The sequence below is a fragment of the Myxocyprinus asiaticus genome, chromosome 36 (genome assembly GCF_019703515.2).
Source record: "Myxocyprinus asiaticus isolate MX2 ecotype Aquarium Trade chromosome 36, UBuf_Myxa_2, whole genome shotgun sequence".
In the NCBI taxonomy this organism is placed as follows: domain Eukaryota; kingdom Metazoa; phylum Chordata; class Actinopteri; order Cypriniformes; family Catostomidae; genus Myxocyprinus; species Myxocyprinus asiaticus.
The window spans coordinates 27,823,119-27,846,268 of record NC_059379.1 but is presented as its reverse complement, the minus strand read 5'-3'; the positions used below and the strand labels follow the sequence as shown (position 1 = coordinate 27,846,268).

General features: G+C 36.9%; 1 protein-coding gene across 1 annotated transcript in view; it reads right to left on the bottom strand.

Moving 5' to 3' along the window:
• Positions 1-23,150, bottom strand: part of LOC127426637 (ras-related protein Rab-26-like) — a 112,679-nt gene that overhangs the window by 23,113 nt on the left and 66,416 nt on the right. Inside the window, exon 5 of the mRNA XM_051673568.1 lies at positions 22,383-22,435. Coding sequence (XP_051529528.1) covers positions 22,383-22,435 — 53 coding nt within the window. The remainder of the gene's footprint in view (positions 1-22,382; positions 22,436-23,150) is intronic.

The window sequence follows — 23,150 nt, the reverse complement described above, 5'->3', positions numbered from 1 at the left end:
AGTAATAATAAAAGAAAACAATAAAAATAATTGTGATAATCATAATTTTGTGGTTACTATGGCTTTAGTACAATAGCAAAGTATTTGTAGTAATACCATAGTTACCACAAGATTAACCATGGTTAATCTATAATAAAACCATGGTTACTATATGGATACAGTACACTGTATTGAAACCATGGTTTCTGCCAAAAAACATTACTTATGTTACTTATCATAATTACTACAATATTATTATAGTAAAACTATGGCTTCCACCAAAAACATCTTGGCTATGTATCCTTGGTTCCCTGAGTGGGAACGAGACGCTGCATGATGACACAATGGGGAGCATGTCAGTGATCACATGGACTGAAGCCCTGATATAATCACACCAATTCAAAGGCTGATGGCGCTTAAGCAACGCCCCTAAGGAGCAAACTCATGGGCTCCTTCTAAGCGTCAGCCCACAGCAGCATCCCTCTGATTTTCTGCAAGAGGCACGAGCCTATGCAGCTACTAGAGAGTATAGCCAGCTACACAGTGTCCCGTTCCCACTCAGGGAACCAAGGTTACATACGTAACAGAGACATTCCCTTTTGTAGGAACTTTATGCTGCGTGATGATGCAATAGGGAACGATATATCATCATGCCATGTGAACAGTAGCTGCCAACTGTCCAACCCTATGTGAACCTGGGAAGCAGGAGTCAAACTTTCATCCAGATTATAAAAGTATGCAGAGAGGACCACCCTGCCGCCATACAAATGTCCTCCCATGACATGAGGAAGCCACACTCCTACTGAGTTGTTAAAACACCATTCTCTCTGAGAAGGGGGAATCTCTTCTATTACCCTTTTCTGTAAGAGAGTGTGACATTCCTGAATCCCTGTAGGAATAACCCCATTGAACTGCAGCGCAGCCCACCTGAATTGAATTACATTACCATGCTTTATCATTTGAATTACCCAATTCGATACAGTCAGTAACTGCTGCCAAGCCACCAAACCGGCAGACAGTGGAATTAATGCATGAATGTCTTTGCCGCAAAGTGTAGCCACTATATGGTGCCCTTGGCTTATTTTTGGCAGCAGCCATGCACTCAGTGTAATAGCGGAGAGGAACTCTTGTGCCTCTGCTACTGCAGCTGACTGAATGTTTTTTCCTTTATTATACAAAGGCATGTATGAAAGTCACCCTGAAGTGTATTTACAGTAGGGACGCTCATTGATAAAACTTCTTCCCTGGTATTTTGAACAGGGAAGAATGTGTGAACATTGGGGGAATTGGGAACAAGCCGGCCCCAGCATTTATTATGGGGGGGTTGTGTGTGGTATTTATGATGCCCCGAAACCTTTGGTCATGGGGACAGAGGCCAAATTCGAATTGAGAATTCTCAACGCTCGCACCCAAGTGAAAACTGCGGGGGAAAACTGAGCTACATTCTGGTTGTTGGGTGTTCGAGACGTAATTAACAGCAAACTTGTCCCGATGCTGTCCAGAAGGCAAAAAAGGGGAGAGACGGATGCATTTGCACAGCCCAGTTTTGTCTGCTGGATGGGGGCTCACCCTCCGTTTCACATCAAGCACATCAGGCTCACTTCTGCTGTCTGGATGGCCATTTGAATGGAGTCGAACTAGTATTAAAATGCCTATGCAGCCGCTGTGGCATAAATGTATGAGGACCCCAATCCTTTGGAGGGGGCGCAAAACTCATGCCTCCGGGCCAGCTTCCCACATGTCGAGCTGCTGCATAGTGTTAGCAGAAACGTGGTTAAAGCAAACCCCAAAACAAGCCTCATGAGGAGCTTCCGGACGTTCATCAAATTACACTGCGGGCAATCTGATTCCTCTAACGTGGCCTCCGCGTGGAGAAAACGCAGACAGCTCACACACGTTGTGAGTTTCTCCACCAAGGATTAACTTTGTACATGGAAGTAAGCACTTCTTGAAAGACATCCTCAGGTTGCCACTCAAAAAGGGAGAAATAATCTTCCTCGCTTCAACGTGAGTTGCTAGAAACAACACGGATTAGACAAATTCATGCACTGAAGTAAGAAAGAGAGGGATGGCACTGTGGGCTAATGCTTATAAGGAGCCTATGACGTAGCTCTTTAGGGGCGTCGCATAAGCACCATCAGCCAATGAATTGGCGTGATTATATAAGGACTTCAGACCACGTGATCACTGACGTGCTCTCCATTGCGTCATCATGCAGCGTGGAGTTCCTACGAATGGGAACTATGGTTAATACAGTCTACAATATTACTATTGTAAAATATCATGGTTAAACTATGGTTACTGTAGTAAAACCATGGTAAAAACCTAATAAATTATTTGTTGTAGCTAGATTTTGGTAAAGAAAACTTTTTTATATATAAAAACATGTAATGTAATTAAATGTATCATATATGGGGTCAATGTAAATATGGGGAGAGCATGTAAAAATGTGAACTACTGTCCCGACTGGACCAGCAGGAACAAAATCCTTATTGTTGATTCCTGATAGTTCACTGCAAGTTTGATAATGGCTGACAGTTTTGACACAAATTCAGTACCCATCTAAACAAAGATCTTTCCATTCAGAGCAAATTGTTTGTTATTTTCATATCTGGAACTCTGTACTGTAAACCAGTTTCTTTGAAATCACAGAGGTAAACAGAGAAGCAGAACTGAAGAATGGAAGACTTCAATACTCATAAGTAGAGCTCTTCCATCTCTAGTTATGTTTGAAGCTTGTGTTGCACAGATCGCAGCACTAATTTGAAAATTAGATTTGTTGAAAAACGCATTGTTGTTTGCCTCATTCATGCACGCATGTAGTAAATATCTGCAGGATAAACAATTAATATGCCTATAATCAAGAACACATTTCTCACATGATTATGTTCATATGATTAAGGTTATTCTTAATGGAATAGTTAAGCTAAAAATAAAGAAATCTCTCATTTACTCACGCTCATTTTGTTCCAAATCTGTATGGCTTTCTTTTTCTTCATAAAATGAAAGGGAATGTTAAGCAAAATGATAGCATCAGGTACAGTAACATTCACTCCACTGCATCTTTTTATTCCATACAATGAATGTAAAAGTTGACTGAGGCTAAAATTGTGCTTAACATCTACTATTGAGTTCCACGGAAGACAGAAAGTCCCGGGGGTTTGGTACAACATCGGGGTGCATAAATGGTGCCAGATGTTTCATCATTTGGTGAACTATCCCTTTAACTTTACAAAGGGAAAACAAACAACTCCCACTGTAAAGTAAACAGTTATTTGTGTTCACTTATAGTACCAAAAAAATGGCATATTAAGATATTGATCTTCAAGTGTATTCCAGATAAGAAAAAAAAAAACTTCACACATAAGACCAGTCAAAAATATCTAGCATCAACAGAATATCTGTATATATTTTTGTGCATTTCAACATGAATTATTAATAATAATGAAATTATTTTGAAATATCTTTCCACTGCTCTATGTCAGTCAAAGGAATTGTGCTCTTCAATCGGCCAAGCACTTCAAAGGATGTCACAATCCCTCATGCAGTCTCTGTCCTCAAAATCCCCAAATCCTGCATTTCCTTCAGTATACTATGGGTTGCTCAATTACTGATGTTTAATAGTCAAAAAGACAAACCCATTTATAAAGTCGAATTCAACTAGTCATGACGTCATTCCTGACATCATTTGTGGCACTTTGCCTTTTTAGTACAGAGCCACCACACTTAGTTCACACCCACTGTATTTCCTACAGATGTAGTTTTATAAATCATATAGTGAGTGACTAGTCAACTTCAGGCTGACAGTGTTGACTACGTTAGTTGTAGTCGACTAGCCTGTGCAACCCCTAGTGTATACTGCTAAGAAGTGGTGATATTGGTCACTTGGCATGAGTGACATAAGGAAGTAATTAAACCACGATATTCTAAAAATTCTGGTTGATAACTCTATACATCACAATACTCACACTGTTATGGAAAACTGATTCTGATTCATTTATTTATTTTTATAATCTTGTACAGTACATTGCATTCAAACAACATTCATCAAATAATAATTATGTAAGGTATAATGCACAGTCAGCTGGTCATTATTGCCAAATAATCCCCGCCAGATCGATAAAGACCCCGACGTGAAGCTGGTATTTGACAGCAGAACAAGCACTTGTGAACAGCTCAAAAATTTTAGCAACAGTTAAAAGGGGGTGAGGCTTAGCAGAGGATCAATTCCACATCACAAAAGGAAGCACATTTATTCTAAATAAATAAATCTTCCTCATTTTCATCTTCACAGTGAATTTTCAAGTAACTGAAACACCCATGCGCTTTCCACTACTGCGATACTGTAGAAACATCACTCAAAAATGTCTTGCAACTTGGGGGACAAATTGGAGAACCCCTGTTGGTCACAGTCAAAAATGCTGGGATCTGAATGTTAATATAATTTCTAACTCTGTGCTAGCTAGAGTGTAGGATCAGAATGTAACATCTATTGCTGCTAATCCATACTAGATAAGGCACATGAAACAAATCAAGTAGTAATTGTATCCCCAGAGAGAAGGAAAGAGAAGAGCACTTTGGTGTGAATCATTGTGATTGGACGTTCACCTAAACATAGTATTTGCACAACACTGTGATATTGCTTTTGGTTTCAGTAATTATTTGTATTCATTGTCTGGTTTCAGCAAAGACTATGGGCAGTTAAAGGTGGTGAAGTAAGAGTTAGTGTTGAGTAAAAGTGGAAAACCTTCCCAGAAGTCTATTGACTTAGTTCTCTATGGTTCCTCTTGGAGCCCCTCATGTAAAATGCATTAAGACTAACCAAGACACCAACACTGAGCTTTGACTCAACTGCTTTCAGGCATTTTCAGGTAATGTTTGTCTAATTGTTATGCATGAGTGCAAGTGTGTCTGCCCATCATGAAAAAGCTATGTGAGAGTTCAAATCATCAACAGAGTAATGAGACCAACAAAACAACAAAAATGACTAACACTACCATCACTGTTGGCATAGTTTGTATTATATATATATTTCCCTCAGGGTTGTATTATGCAATGGAATAGCTTTTCACTGAATGTGAAGGAATAAAATCCAGTGTTTTCACTAGCGGCAAAAACCAACCAATATTCAATGCATTTAAAAGGTAGTCTGAACTACTGGCCCACCACTGTTATTGACCCAGACACATAAAATAAGAGATAAGATCTTGCAGTATGTGACTATTATTTTATTGCTAAGAATGAACCTCAGGGGTGAATTCACTGAACAGTTGTGCCAGTTGCTCCATATTCAGAATGATCTCAATGTGAATTCGGAAAGAGTAAGTTGACTTTTCTTGAACTAAATTCAGTATTTGCTAAGAGAAATTAAAAGCAATGCCACCAGTGGCAGAAGCAGGAAGTGTATTTGAACGTAAGGGCACGTTTATGCTCCATTTTCCAGGTGAAATGACAACAGAAGGGCACCAAAAGCGAATTGTAAAGCAAATTTTTTTTAGCTGTAAAGGAAAACTAAAGCGAAATGGGAACAAAGTCCCTTTAAATTGTTCCAGAGTTAAATATTATTTTTAAATGCTGGTAACCGGTTAAAGGTGCACTCAGCGATTCCTGAGAAACACTGTTGATATTCGAACTCAACTGCCAAAACAAACACACCCCTTCAGTGCTCATTTGGAAGTGCCGCACCCCAAATGCATGCACACAAATTCATTCCTTCTACCTCTCGGAGGTCCCTCCACCGCTAAAAAGCCTCGCCGATGTTGCTCCTTGCCCTCAACTTATCATAATCGTTCTTTTTTATTTTATATTCGTTTGACTTTTTGCTCTTGGTCTGTTTCTCAGCCATTTGTCCTCCTTGGAGTTTAGAAATCAGCCAGATTTTTCCGTCGTTCTTCAAATGAATTTCCCACTTGCTCTGCCCCCACCCCCCATCCTGTGCACACGCAAGAACCACGCCCTGCTGCTGAATGGCTGGAGTAGAGTTGTGTGGATCGGTCTGATCCACTTTGTTTTTGTCCCATTTTCAGAGCCATGGCTGTGCACAAATACAAGATTGTTTTTCAGCCCACACACAGAACGGACAGCTAGCAGACTGTGAGGAGATATTTGCAGAATTTGACAAAAAGTGTATTGGATTAGAATTACTGAGTGCATCTTTAATTTTGTTCTGATAATTATTATTTTTTTAAATAAAAAATAAAAAAACAGTACATTTTCTAAATTACACCACTTCCTGTTGCTAAAACAAATACAGTTTCAAAAATGTAAAAAAATGTTTTAAGTCTCTTTAATGAAATACAGTGAAGAGGAATGCATGCTTTATTAACTGTACTGCCGAACCTCAACCCTAAACCTTACCATCAGTTGAGTAAAAATGTAATCGTGCTTGTCACTGATTATGCAAATTCAATCACTTCCTGGTTTCAATGCGGGACGAGAACCCGGGTCTCCCACGCTGCTGATGCAACATGCTATTGGTCACATAACGGGAATGTAATCACCCTAGAAGTGATGCAAAAATGTCTGATGGGAGATGGAGCTTGTCAGTAACTTGGCATAATGTGCTGACATCAGGGTGCTGGAACATTCGGAAGCAACATTCTGACTTTCCATGTGATAATGTTGTCATAGATCAATGTCTTATTCACTTGCCACCTGCAATCCAGTTAAACCATAACGCATCTGCATTTTAAAGAGCTTTACAGTCCCAGTAAAGCATCCCAGATCGCTGTAGTCTGCTACATCCTCCAAACCTCCTCAGAACTAGTAGTGGTTCGTTTGTGAACGAATCAGAGTTTTTATACAAATCGTTCTCATTCACTTCCATATACTTGTTTCTCATATTTCTCATTCACTGAAGTCTTTCCCTTTGATTTCTAACAATGGTTTAATGACACTCAAAACACATAAAAGACACTCATTTGTCGCCACCAACTGATGTAGTGGTGTCATCTGCAGAAATGGTTACTGAACGAATCAGTGAACGAACCCGAATGAATCTATCTGGTGAACGGATTCAAAAGATTTGAGACACTGGGATGAATCAAAATCCCCACTAATACTCAGAACCAACCCACAAGATTGGCATGTAAATTGTGTTCAGCAATAAGTTTATTGGTCATATTTGCACATTTGCATCATTCCTTTAACGAATCAGATGCGGATCCTACACAGACAGTATATGCAAAAAATGATGCCATCAGCGGGCACATTTCATTCTAAATGAATTCCCCCCTCAATGTTTGTGCTAGTGCACTGTAACCTTAAAAAGCATATTCAGTATTTTTGGTTTATAATAAAAGCAAAATGTACAGAAAAAAAATACAGACTCAATTAAATAGAAGATGGATGTGTTTACAATCTTTCAGGTGAAGCATTAGATTTCCTTTGACCTGCTGTTAAAAGGGTCAAAGCACTGCATTGGTGTTGTTGCTGTGATCAGTGAAGCATGCGCTTCACACATTCTCAAGTGGTTGTAGGGTATGTACAGCACAAGTATACAGAGGTCTGTAAAAGATCGGCACCCTGCTGCAGGAGTAATTAGATTAAAAACTAAATAAAATTAAAAAAAAAACTAAAAAATGTTTAAGACGGTGGGAATTGTGCATTTCTCCCCACTGAAATTGTATCCATAGACAAAAATTGTGTCTGGCTCAAGGGTGAGTGTATGTGTGTGTGTACTGAATGTGTGTCTTCAAAGAGATTTTCAGGCTTGGTAATGATTTGAAATGGACATACTCCAGACATTCTCTATCTTCTGAGAGACGTCATGAATCAGACTCATCACTTATAGAACTGGATGACTCCTGGATGGAGTGTAAATTGCTCCTTCTGCCTACTATACACAGAATCCTCTTATTAAGATCTGTAGGTGGAACTGTCAAATGAGGGTCTAGCAAGGACCCATTACAAGACTGTTCATATTATCCCATCACATGAGGGTTCTACAAAGAACCCTTATTACTTGAAGTCAGGTTTTTTATTTTTATTTTGAGTGTGGTAATGGTTCTACCCAAGGTACATAATACCAGGAGAGAGCTATTCTTAGCATTCCTATTCATCTCAAGAGCAGTTGTTGCATTCAGCCTTGGAAGTATGCAAATTGCATGCTGCATCTTTGCTATTGGGCACTCAGAAACTAGAAACATAAAGGGAAAGCTGCAGGAAATATGACATTCTGGCAATGCTGATTGGAACTAGTAAAACATCTAATACTATATAATTTGATGACATATTTGCAATAGCAATAAAAGTCGTACCTTTTCGTACAAGCCAATATCTTACAATTTCGCCATCTCATTCAAATCATTATGAGCTGTCATAGACTGTGTTGGCTCAAATAAAATACTATTGAGCATTCCGCTCAAAATGTAAATCAGGTAAACAGTGATACTCTGATGTAGTGAGTAATAAATGAAATCATGAAATCAGAGAAGTTCCCCTCAAAAAAAATGGCACATGGCCACAAGATATGCATTTGTGATGCATGTAAATAACAGTTTAATGTTTCTTGGCTGAACACTTTGGCAATTGGATTACCCGAGATTAATGTTAATCCATGTGTAAACAGAACCCAAGTTACCTGATGTGCAGACTGAAATCTAAAAATTGACAAATAGCCTTCATTAAAATTAGCAGTTTTCCCAGTGACATGAAGACTGTGAACAGTTGAAGCAAAACTGGCATTGTGCCAAACAGAGTCTGTTTGATGTACTGGCCACGAAGAAAGGGTAAAGCTGGTCAATTAGGTGGTTTGAAGTGGACCTCAGAAGAGCACTGATGCATTGCTGTAGCTGTCTCTGCAGACAGAGAAATCACTCTTCTTGGCCTCTTTAGAAGAACACCAAAGATTATTTTAAATGAACTCTTGTCATAAAAGGGTCAAGACAGCAGAAACTTTATATTCTCAGCTAACTATTTCTACACATCATTCTGCATTTTCACTTGAACAGTGGCTCCGTCTTCAAGTCGTATCACTTTAGAGAACTTTATATAAAAAAAAATTAAATAAAAAAAAAAACACAATTATAGAGATATATAAACTATATTAACCAAGATTATAAAAAAAAAAAAAAGAAAGAAAAAGCTCATAGAAACTCTCTGATGGCTCAACTCAACAAACCAACAAGTACAAAATTTCCAAATTATTGGCCTCATTTACACCTGGCATTAACATGAGTTTTCGGTTATTGGATCACATTTAACCACGTTAAAAGCCAGGTGTATATGCACCCAAGACGCATTGTGATAGGACCACTGAAACCACATTCGGAGGTGGTCAGGAATGGATTCTGACCAAATTCGATGAAGGTGAAAATGAAAATGCATTTTCATTATCCACTTGCAACTACTTAAGTAATTAATTATCTAATGAGATAGCTCTTCAAACATACTTTGTTGAAATGCTGTGTTTGCATTTTTGGCTTTTTTTACTGCGATCTGGTCACCCAATTTAAGGAACAATATCTCAGTTTTCTCACTGAACTACACTTAAAATCTCTTGTTTCTCTGAAATCCTCACTCATCTCTCTCTCTCGGTCTCTCCCTTTTCACAGAGGCACTTAATTTACTGCCCTTTTCTTCACTTTTAATTGCTAATAATTGCTAATTGCTTCCTTTACTGTGGGAATGTTTCTAAAGTAGGAAAACATAGTCTATACATAGTCTGTACATAGTCTATAGTATCTATTAATATTTTTTTCCAATTCGTTAAATGATGAATAAATGTTCAGTTAATGCAACTTTTGATGTCTCATTTACAATTTGTATGTAGCTTTGTGCATCTTTGACTCCAATGCATAGCCTACATTTTTATTTCTGCATTGAGAATTTTGAATTTATGCAATGATTTTGGTAATGTAACCAGCCTGACAGAAGAGTTCCCAGAGCCTCTAAACAGATTGGAGAAGTTTTAAGATTTGCTAAATTTCCTCAAATTTTAAAATGTAGGCTTTAGTATTTTGTTTGCATTCCAATTCAATTGCATTAAGACTGTATTCCTTTCTTAATGGTATGCTTATTGGTTCGGGTGCGTCTTGTGACCAAAGGGCATGACGTCATGACAGAAGGTCCAATGTGGTTTGATCATACTGACGTGTCACCATATTTGATTGACAGAGTTTTTAATCATTTATTTGAGAGTGAATAAAGACTTACATTTCTATCTGTTCATTTTACACATGATCATATGTCTTCAGAAGACTTGGAATATAACAAACAAGTTGCATTGACTACTTTTATGACACTTGTGTGTGATTTTTATTTTATTTTTTTTACTTTTAAGTGAGTCACTATCGACTGCTATTGTATGGAAATCAGAATCGCAACATTTATTGAAATATCTCCTTTTGTGTTCCAAAGAAGAAAGAAAGTAATATGGGTTTGGAACGACATGAGAATTAAAATAAAGTAAATTACTTATGAATTTTCATTTTTGTGTGCAATTCATTTAACTACAGTATATAGTACAGAATATTGAGATTAATCAAAATATGCTACTGTTTTGCTCGCAGTATTTAAAGGGATAGTTCACCCCAAATTGAAAATTCTGTTGTCATTTACTCACTCCATGTTGTTCCAAACTGTATGGAATTTTCTCTGTATGACTTTAGGCAGTCTATTAAACTATGGTGACTTATTTTACATGCATGCCCCAGTACAATATAAAAAAAAAAAAAAAAACTAGACACCCTTTTTCATAGTGCCTTATGTTTTATTACTGGTTGTGGTTATCAAACCCTCCATTGTACTCTCTATGCTAAGGCTGAACTGCCACCTCTGGATTCACGAAGGCGATTACACTGGTACTGTTTCATTTATAAATCAAAATGTGGCCTGTCTCCAATTTACTTATCTATTATCTCTGTAAAACATGAACATTATAATCTTCGTTCAAAGGACATTGTACTATTTGCCATTCCCCGTGTTAGGTCTGAGCAGTGTAAAAAAGCTTTAAGTTTAATTCCCCAAAAACATGGAATGACTTACAGGAATATTTAAAATTTACAGTGCTCCCTCCACTGGCTGATTTTATGGCACTTGTTAACAACATTGAGTATAGTCAAGTTGGACTTACCTTATTTTTATCATTTAGTTTTGTTTGTCTGTCTTTCTTTTGGCAGGGGTGAGGGTGTAAATTGTACTTTCATGTTATGTTATCTGACATTTTTGTCAGTGCTGCCTTCTTGGCCACGTCACTCTTGAAAAAGATAATTTTATCTCAATGAGTTTTTATCCTGGTTAAATAAAGGTTACTAACTAACTAGAATGTTAGGAACTGATTGCCTCAGTAATAATTCACTTTAATTGTAAAAGAAAAGAAAAGAACAGAAAGCAAAAAAGAGCATCATCAACATTCCTCAAAATCTCTCCTTTTTTGCTCAACGGATGAAGGAAAGTCAAATGATTTTGGAATGACATTAGGATAAAGTACATTATGACAGAATTTCGGGTGTAATATTCCTTCAACCTTACACTCCAAACAATTTACTTAATTCTGATAAATTATAGCGAACATTTGAGTGACTTGGATGTTCTGATTTAAGCCTAGGAGGCAGTAGGCCTGAAATGTTTGAGAACCATTGTGCTAGAGCATTCTCTTAACCTGACAAACAGTAACAAAAAATTATGCTAAATGGTTATACAAAACAATGTGCATGCTTTAATCAAAGCCAGTGTGTTTGATTTTGCATTCTGGTTGTGCTAAGCTACAATTTATGACTAGACTGATCAAAACAATAGCATCTAAGATTACACCCACAGAATTAATCACACACAAATAATAACCAGATCATAGTCAGGGCAGAAACAAAGGCAGTGAGTGAATATAACAGCAGGAAACTTTTCAGATAGAAACTCTTTCTCAGACGTGATGAAAACAAGGACAGTCTAACATTTCAATTATACGGCAGCCAGGGCAAAAATCCAATCATGGATTGAGTGACACAGTGATCCGTTGCCTCTGGTGGACAGAGCAAACAGAGTACGACTGGCTCTTTCTCAGCTCAAATCACAACCTAGAGGAACCATCAGCATACACAACAACATCTTACTCCTCTGAGAGTGTGTGTGTGTGTGTACACATGTTTGTACTACATTGTGGGGACCAAATGTCCCCACAAGGATAGTAAAACCTGAGATCACCTACCTTGTGGGGCCCAGCCAGCAGTCCCCACAAGGGAATTGGCTTATTAAACATACTAAATGATGTTTTTTTGAAAATGTAAAAATGCAAAAAGGTTTCTGTGAGGGTTAGGTTTAGGGGATAGAAATTATTGTCAGATCTGTATAAAATCCATAAAATGCACGGAGAGTCCCCACAATTATATAAAAACAACTGTGTGTGTGTGTGTGTGTGTATGTGTGTGTGTGTAAGAAAGAGAGACAGAGAGCGAGAGCGAGAGAGAGAGTGAGTTTGTAAAGGAAAATACAAAAGTAAGGAGAAAAAGGTAGAGCTTGAGAGGAGAGGAAGATGAAAAGAGTAAAAGCAAAGGAGAGAGCAACAGAGGAAAATAAATAGAGATAACTGAGGCGAGAGGGTAAAAGGAACTGGAAAAATGTCCATATATACATATATAAATGAATTAATTTTACATTTAAGGCGCTATAGTGCTAAAAGCAGACTAATATTTAAGCTGCTATAGAACAGATAAAGATAAACAGATTGTCCCTGTGAAATGAGGGAGTAGTTCGGTTCAGAAGTAGAAAACAATGAAAGCAGTGAAATAATGAGAGGTCAAGTGGTGCAGATTGATGTTGTTTTGTTTAGGGCCTTATAAAGGATAAATACCTAGACAGACAGGAATAAAGAGAAAAATGTCAAAATGCGCAACTAGAATAAAAAATAAAAAAAAATCTCCATGAATAAGTATATTGTTTACAGCAGGGTCTCAAAATACTGGCCTGAGTGCCACATTTGCCACATTAAATCGTTTTATACGGTCAACAAACAACCCTACGTACTCACATCCATGAAAAGTTTTGTTACACTTGTGTAATAATTGTATACCTGAGCTAATAATATGTAGTTATAATATATAATTTGTCAGTAATTCATAGTTGAAAAATACTTGTATTGTAACTATTCAACTGGCCTTCAGAGAACACCACCTGGCTAGTGGCTAGAGATCCCTGGTTTACAGTGTCATATGTGTTAATAAAGCAAAAAGCCAGAAGAAGCAGTGTGTTTCAGTGATATTTCCATGGTAAAGGCATATTGCATCAAGTTGCTGATTACGGGGGCAACAGCAATTTGATTAAAAGCTCCAAAAAATCTTTAAATGTATTAATAATTATAAGATGGCAATTAATATTGTTCAAAAGCCTAAAGGCATTTTCAGACCTGTAGTTTGCTTGCTATATTCTGACCCAGAGGCTACAATTGTTACAATGTTGTTTTTTTTACCCTTGGTTCAGTTTGCTTTCACAAGGCAGCATTTAAAAAAAGACCAAAACTTGTTAATTAGCATTAATAAAAGTTATCAATCTGTCCCCTCATTGGTCAGAATGTTTGTTCATGGCACAGGGGTGGGCGATATACCAGTTTAAATGATATACTGGTAGAAATGTGTCAACCGGTAACATTTTTCGAGTATTGTTTATCGGGGTAATGTAAAACGCAGCCGCGTGGTATAGAATAGTATATGCTTTTCTTTCTTGTTTTTATCTGTCAAATAGCTGCTATCTTTAAGATTTAAGCTTTATATATATATATATATATATATATATATATATATATATATATATATATACACACACACACATACACTGTAGGGTTGCGCGGTATACACTATACACAAATGAAATCGCGATACCAAAAAATGTTTATATCGATATCACGATATCATCTTGTTTGTTAATTTTGGTACTATATTAAAGTATGCTGATATTAGCTAAATTTATGTAATGTGAGAGTTTTGAGATGAAATCAAAGACCATTTGACAATAATAATAATAAAAAAAAGCTTCTATATGGCCAAGTGTGATCATTAAACATCAGAAGGATGTCATTTAATGAAATAATATACAGTCACATGTGCTGCATGCCACAGTATGAATAACAGGCACCTCTCTGCCCTGTCATCTCCTTTACACACACACACACACACACACACACACACAAGCACACACAAGACACACAAGAACACAAACATAACACACACTACTAATGTTTGATTTTCATGCAGCATGTCCAATAGTATCCATCTGCAGAGCCACAGATCAGTGTGTTGAGTGTATAACCAGCTGTGAACTCTCATATTAACTCTTTCTCCATTGCAGCTCAGAGATTCAGCTCGCGAGTTGCGGGAAGCTTGATATAACGAATCCTTCACAAACAGGTAGAACTTCAAAAATCGTTCAAAATAAAAGTTCCGCTGAAATGAGTGCTCTATTCAACTGATTGCGTGAAATTTAAGACATTACGACAGAAAAATATTACTACTGCAGTTGCAATAATACTCATAGTAACAATAATATAACATTAAATTGTTATATTATTAGTATTATGTATCTACTGTGATTTAGCCATGGCAGAATTTTGCCTCAGATATTTTTGATTTAATGTTTTCATTAATACTGTAAAGCTCTGATGTGCATCTTTTTATTTATTTTTTTTTTATTTATTTTTTTTTACCAAAAATTATATATAAGTATAATATTTTCATTTGATTAAAGCTGTACAGTATGTATGTATCAGGGTATCTGCAGGTTCGAAGGAATGAAATTTAAGACTTTTTAAGGCCAACTTTAAGAAAAATTTAAGACCACTTTTGCAATAAAGAAAAACATGAATTCATTAGCTGGTAAATACAAAAGCACTGAGGCTACCTGAATGTATTTGGACATGTTTTTGTTTATATATATATATATATATATATTATTGTGCATTTATGTGTTAATAAATTAATACAACATTAAAACTCTAAATTAATTCATTAAGAATGCATGTAGCCTAAAGTATGTAGCCTATATTGTGACCCTTCTCTTTAGTCACTTGCTTTCTAGCAAGACATGACGCATTAGACCAATGCTTTGGCAACGTCACCACTTATGTCAAACACGGAAGCGGTGGCAAAAACCATGCGCAAAAAATAAACTTTTATTGGATTACGTTGTTGAAAAATTATTCCGAGGGCTCTCGTTGACTGCTGTGGCTTCAAGATCATCAACAGAGCTGACTGGACTGAGGAGATCATTTCAACTCACAACTTTGCAGCATAAATTTATAGCAAACATGATTACATGTTTGTTATTAACTCATATCATTATAGTAATTGTATCGCTAAGAACATGTTTGTATTTATGATGGTTTTGTGTCATACTTTCATTTAATCCTCTAATCTGTCAAATCTAACACAACAATCAGCGGGCTTTCTGCCACCACTTACTGCACATGCGCTGACATTTTTGTAAATAAGAGGATTGGTCTATAGACCTTATTCACAGTAGCACCATGTTTGATTTTTAATGGGAATGGAAACGAGGCTGTGAGGGATAGACTTACCATTTCTTCAAAGGCATGCACGGTATAAATCTGTAAAAAGCTCCAATATCCCATCTGATTTTCCACAACTCATGTTGTCTGGAGTTTTTTGTCTACTGAGTGTCCTTGAAAAGATATTTTTTTCAATGTTTTGTACACAGAATGATCCAAAAACACTTTCAACTGCAGTACATCTCATCGAAGAGACTGTACGTCTATCCTGCACAGCCTTGTTGTCATTGTCATTAAACATCAAAGATACCGCTGCTGTGAATAAAGTCTAGCAAGTGCTGAATAACATTTATATTTTTTTTCTTGGCAAATACCTTTAACAAATACTTTAACAGGTAGTTAAAGGGCAGTTCATTTAAAACTTTAATTTCTGTCATCACTGCTCACCCTTAAGTCTGAATTAATTTTTCTCTGCCATGGAACAAAAAAGGAGGTGTTAAGAAAAATGTTTAGTCTCAGTCACCATTCACTGTCACTGCATCTTGTTTTTCATTCAATGTAAGTGAATGGTGACTGAAACTCCCTAATATCTCCTTTTGATATCCACTGAAATAAGAAAGTCATACAGGTTTGCAACAGAATGAATGTAAGTGATGACAATTTAAATTTTTGAGTGAAATATCTCAAATATCAGTTACCTTAAAAATTGCCGTTTAAAGTTGACAAGATGTATTGAAAATGTTAACAGATTAAATTATGAAAGAGAAAGAGAGGGAGAGATGCTGTGCTGCTGCTTTCCCCGATTGGTCTGAATAACTCGCAGCATCATGCGGCTTGCTCTGTCTTGTCTGTCCGTGCACTGACAGTGTCCTCTTTGCTCTGCGAGGTTATCACTGCGTGAGAAAAGGGACGTGTGGCGTGAGAGCGTGAGAACAGTGTCAATTACGTTGGCATCCCTAGATCTAGAGAGATGGAGATGAGAGATATAACAGGTGTAACTCTGCAGCTGAGTAGTTCTGTTAGCTTTACAATTATTGTCAAAGGTATAGTGTAAAATAAGGAAGCGCAATGATTTGAAAGGCGTCAAAAGACTGCTCCAGCCTTGCGCGCTTGCAAACTGTAACGCTGACAGCTTTGTCGATTATAAGCAGGAGCGACGGTGTTAGATATGCAAAATAACGCCTTTGCATTTCGGATTAACGGGTTTATGAAGGTTTATACATGTGTAACATCGTAAGTTCAGTAAAAATGCGCTTCCCTGTGCGTGCTCACACTAAACTCAAGCGTCAGCTGCTAAATGATGGATGCACGAGAGAGAAAGAGAGAGAGATAGAGATGAAGTTTACTTGCGCAGATTCTGCTGTTTTAAGTGTGCGTCTCCTCTATTCACGCCACAAAATTTAAGACCTCAGCAAATGAAATGTAAGACTTGTAATTTAAGATATTTAAGACTTTTTATGGCCTTACATTTTAAAAAGTAAATTTAAGACTTAAGGACCCGCATGTACCCCGGTGTATGTAAACACAATTTGATTCCAACATTTAATTAAAACATTTAACATGGAATCCAGAAGGTTTTTTTATTTGTTGCCTAAGTATCGAGTTAGTATAGATACTGAGGTACCAGGGCTGGTATAGTACCGAAACCACAAATTTGGTATTGGAGCAACCCTAATATACTGTGTGTGTGTGTGTGTGTGTATATATATATATATTATACACATATACTCAAAACTTTTGTAAAAATCCAAAAAAACTTAACACTTTACAATAAAGATCTGTAAACAATGTTTTCCATGCTTGTTCACTGAACCATAAATAATTAATGAACATGCACGTGGAACAGTCATTAAGACACTAACAGTTTACAGACAGTAGGCAATTAAGGTCACAGTTATAGAAACTTAGGACACTAAATAGACCTTTCTACTGACTCTGGAAAAACACCAAAAGAAAGATGCCCGGGGTCCCTGCTCATCTGTGTGAATGTGCCTTAGGCATGCTGCATGGAGGCATGAGGACTGCAGATGTGGCCAGGGCAATAAATTGCAATGTCTGTACTGTGAGATGCCTAAGACAGCACTACAGGGAGACAGGAAGGACAGCTGATCGTCCTTGCAGTGGCAGACATTTGTACAGGATCAGTACATCCGAATCTCTCACCTGCGGGACAGGTACAGGATGGCAACAACAACTGCCCAAGTTACACCAGGAACACACAATCCCTCATCAGTGCTCAGACTGTCCGCAATAGGCTGAGAGAGGCTGGACTGAGGGCTTGTAGGCCTGTTGTAAGGCAGGTCCTTAACAGACATCACCGGCAACAAGTCACCTATGGGCACAAACCCACCTTCGCTGGACCAGACAGGACTGCCAAAAAGTGTTCTTCACTGACGAGTCACGGTTTTGTCTCACTAGGGGTGATGGTCAGACTCGCGGTTATATACAAGTACTTTATGTAGTAACATCTAAATTAACTTTTATTTTATTCAAGTGAAAATGTTTATTTAATATCGCTTAATCAACCTGAATACATTAGTTTACTCCATCATAACTCATTTTATGGGTTAGATCAGGTGGAAATACCCCAAAAGAATAGTTCACCCAAAAATGAAAATTCTCTCATCATTAACTCACCCTCATTCCATCCCAGATGTGTATGGCTTTCTGTCTTCTTCAGAAAACAAACAAAGATTTTTAGAAGAATATCTCAGCTCTGTAGGTCTATGCAAGTGAATGGTAAACAAAGGTCCAAAAAGCGCATAAAGGCAGCATAAACGTGATTCATACGACTTCAGTGGTTTATCACTCTGTGTACGCGTCAAGCACTAGGAAGTGTAATCGAGCTTGAAATCACGATTGTGCCAAGAGACTGCAATGGCAAGATGTACAATAAAAAAGGAATCATATTTTGGTCTGTTCTCACCCCAAATCGATTGGATGGCTTTAGAAGACTAATCACTGGAGCCTTATGGATTACATTTATGCTGCCTTTATGTGCTTTTTGGAGCTTCAAAGTTTCACTTGCATTGTATGGACCTACAGAGCTGAGATATTCTTCTAAAAATCTTTATTTGTGTTCCAAAAAAGAAAGAAATTCATACACATCTAGGATGGCATAAGGGTGAGTAAATTATGAGATATTTATTTCATTCCTTTAAGGTGACAATTGCAGGTTACCACTTTTACAGTGTACACTGTTCACCAAGCAGGTTCACTGATCTGATTCGTTCTTTCATGTGACTGTGATTCCTGTGTAGATACATTAAGAAATGCCCTTTTCATTGCATATATGCCACTTTAGATGCTCCATTTCTACATGGACAAAAAACTCTTTATTTAGAACTATATTAATTTTCGATAAATGATTCAGGGTACAGGTGGAACCAATCTTTGGTCTGGATCTGAAAAGCAGTCTGCTAATTGGTGACCTCTACCTAATAAAGGAGTCTTGTTTTTGGTGTGGGTTAAATTGTCCTTTAAAGGAATAGTTCACTCAAAAAAAATTAAAGTTCTGTCAATATTTTCAGTGAATAATGACTTAAAATTTGATCTGTTCGTCAAACAAAGCTATTCATGGCTTCAGAGGGTTTAAACCAAATGAATATACCACATGAGTCATATGGACTACTTTTATGATAATTTGTGCATTCTTTCTGAAGCTTCAGTACCCACTTATTGTAATTGCATGGAAAAGAGCAACAACAAAAAAAAATGTCCTTTTGTGTTCTATAGAGGAAAGAAAGTCATACAGGTTTGAAATGACATGAGGGTGAGTGAATGATGAAAGCAGTTTTATTATTGGTTGAACTACTGTATAAGTGAAAAGCCCTTAAGCTTTTGAGGTTTATGTAACTGCAATGCACAGCCTCAATATGCTGCACACAGGCCCAGTACAAGCTGACCTCAAAAACTGTACTAGAGCATTCCTCATCTAATCTGGCTTGTGTTTTCATCATGTGCGTGCATGTCCTCTGTGCATTTAAGTCATCTCCACCCTCTAAAATCTTCAATTCATGCACTCTCTTCATCTTTTGATTATCAATATCACTTGGTGGTTTAAAAGATTTTTCCTGATCTGAACGAGTGCACCCTTCTGTATTCACTGCAAATCCCAACATGTTCACATCGGCCCACTGACATACAAACCCATTATGGGAAAATTTGCCACACGATGCGATTTAGTCCGAGCTTATTAGTGACCATGTGGTTGATTCATTACAAGAAAAAGATGCTGATGCAACCATGTGAAATTCACTTCTCCTGCCTTAATCCGATGTAATCCTTTTTAGCACTAAATATGTCAATTATCTCTGCAAGTAATGAAAATGGTGCTGCCAGCAACAGCATAGCGCCTTGAATCTGCATTACAGCACAAGGGAAGACAAAGTTTATTTAGTGCGCTCCATGCCTTGACAATAAAGAGAAAGCTTAATGTGATGGTGTGCATGGCTTGATGCAGACAGGTTGATTGCATTTACAGTCCTTAATGGAATTACAAAAGATCAGCATATATGACAAAATAATACTGAAAAACAATACATTTGTGTGTAAGAACAGATGACATTAATTATTATTGGGATGTCCTGCGAGGTGACATGCAATACTTAATCTAAATCTATGTTAATTAGCATTTTATACACTCATATTAACTGATATACTACAAATGTTGATCAAAAATCTAAACTTTCCATTAAAAATGTTAGCCTAAAGTCTTGACGTTGATATAAAAAGTACATGAACACAATGTGCATCAACTCCCCATAAACATCCTTGATAGCTGACGAGAAGGCTTTGGCTTTTCATATATCTGGCTTTTGTTCCTGTTTGTCACAGTGATTAGCATGGAGTTACATTAATTAACCTGAGCAGCAGAGGTGCAGCTTGAGTGCAAATGAACAGGTGCTTTTTACACACGCACACGCGCGCACACACACACGCACACACGCACACACGCACACACGACACACGCACACACGCACACACACACACACACACACACACACACACACACACACACTCTTAAAATGTCCCTTATGGTTATGAGTCCGAGACAAAAGCTTGTTGAGATGCAAATGTATGTGGGTGTGAGCTGCAACCTTTGGTTGTAGGAATTGTATTTGCACATGTGAATGTGTGATTGGAGCTGCAATTAGAGTATTTTTTATTTTATTTTTTATTTTCCGCCAAGAAAATTTGGTGGCAGTCAATGTGTCTGGGAATGATACAGTTTGCCCGATAAATGGGGAGGAAAAGATCTGTGATCTCATTTCTTTTTTTATTTTGCGTAGTAAAATGATGGACTGTCCAAAACAATAATAAATGTTTATCTATTAGTGTTGCTATCCACACAATTCCATATATACAGTATATACTGTGACTCCAAAAATCATGTATGTTTTGTTTAATGATGACAGGATAAAGTAATCAAACAAACTTCAAACTCTGTCAATCTCAACGCAACATACTCACAAAAATCAATCCGGCCGGATTGGCCACTACATGAATGTGCTAAACAACATGCATAAAATAATGTCATTAAAGCATGAGTAACGTCTCATACATGTTAGCTAGGTTACATTTAAATGCAAGCTTCACCCTGGTGAAACGTCCCAGAATTGTCATTTTTAATTACTGAAAACACTATTATAGGCTATATCATGATATCAATACAAATAGAATGGCATATGTATAAAAACACAAAACTACTCGTATCAGCCGATACGTAAAACTAGGTACTTGTATTGGTCTTCAAAAATTGGTATTGATGAATCTCTCAATTTAATAGTCAAAAACAGTATTTACCTGTTAACGTAAACCCTGGTTTATGGTGTGTGTGTGTCAGAGAGAGAGAGAGAGCGAGAGAGAGAGAGAGTATGAGAGTAAGTGTGGGAGTGTGAGGGGGTTGTGTGTTTACATGTTCACATATTAATAAGGATCTTTAAAAGCCTGGGGTGTTATCTGTCCCCTATGCCTCTGTTAATGGTTATAAATGGTGCAGTACTTCATGATGTATTAATAACTGGCCCAGCTGATATAAACCTGCAGGACAGATGGCCTCAATACCTCTCTTTGATGTGTCATTAAACTTGCATCTCTATTTCCCTTTCATTAGCCTAACACATTTTTCCCCTCCATTCTCCCTACCGTAAATTTACTGCATGGCTGCTGGCGTCCATGTATGTGGCCTTTATAGTACTAGTTTAAAGTAAGTGTAAAGTTAAAGTCCACGTGAAATACCATTTGCAACCCATTCTACATTTGTAATTATCGACACATTTCCAGGTGAAACAGGATATTCAATGAGGAACATTTTATTTAATGGGAATTGATTGGATTGTGAAAAACAGGCGTACCAGAATGGAGCTAGGTGGCTGGAGGGGAGGGGTTAAAAAAGTTAGAGGGAATGATGATGTCAGCCAAAAAGGAAAGTGGTTTTAGGGGCAAAGCAAGTTATTTCATTTTGATAAAAGATTACAAAGACAACAAAAAATGTTACTTGATGAATCATGCACAATAGGACCAGAAACGTGTATTATAAAACTAATCTGGGACAATTTGATTTCATGTTTACTTTAAGCTTAAACAAGGTTTAAGCTTAAAGGGTTGTGTTTATTAAAATTAGTTAAAATTACAGTAACTAACAATGAACAATACTTTTACAGCATTTATTAATCTAAGCTGATGATAATTTTAACATATACTAATAAGTTTTTTAAGTAAAAGTTGTGTACATTAACATTAATGCATTATGATCTAAAATGAAATAATAAATACATTTTATTTTTATAAATTAACATGAACTAAGATTAATAAATGCCTAAAAAATATATTGTACATTCTTAGATCATGATAACTACAGTAATGCATCTTATTAAATTTACTAATGTTGTGATACCAACAAATTGTCATAAAATCAAGATTTGATGGCAAATGGAGTCTTTACCCCTAAATGCCACATGAGTCTTACCTGCATGTTGTCGAAAGAAGATTTATTTGTCACATCGTAGAGCAGCAAAAGGGCTGAGAAGAAAAGGAGACAAGACATTCATCACAAATATTCATACAAGACTGTAACTGTAAAACTGTACACCTATCCAGACATTTGAAGTTTCTAAATATACTAAAAATACTTTTGCCCTGTGCAACATTTTTCATTACTAGAACAGGGGCATCACTACACTTCAATGACATCCGGGGCGTAGCCCACAGGCCATATTATAATATAAAAATAAGAAGAATCTTTGCATCCATGACTTAAAAAATGACCACTCTTCCTGTCAAATAATTATTATATTAAGCACAACACTGACACCGGTTCAGAACTTTATATGGAGCAAACGTCAGGTGCACAATAAATGAATAAAACACGTTTTAATTTACATTGCAGAGGATCAAAGCGAGAAATACAACTTTTCGGCTCACTGTTCATTGTGCAGAAACTAACACTAACAAAAAAAAAATCAAAGTCATTTAACAACTTAAATTTGCAATTGTCATTTATCATAATATCTTGAGAATAAAGTAAAAATTACAAGAATAAAATGAAAGTAACATCAAAGTGATGGAAAACATCAAAATGGAGCGTCTGGGTCTTTACATACAACACCAATAACCAGGGAGATAACTTGGCTATGTAACCGAGCTGAATTTGTGGGAAGATTTTGTTAGATTTCTGTTAATGAATCAGCTGTGCGTGCATTAGTACTTGAGTTTTCAATCTGTGGGCGCCTTTCAA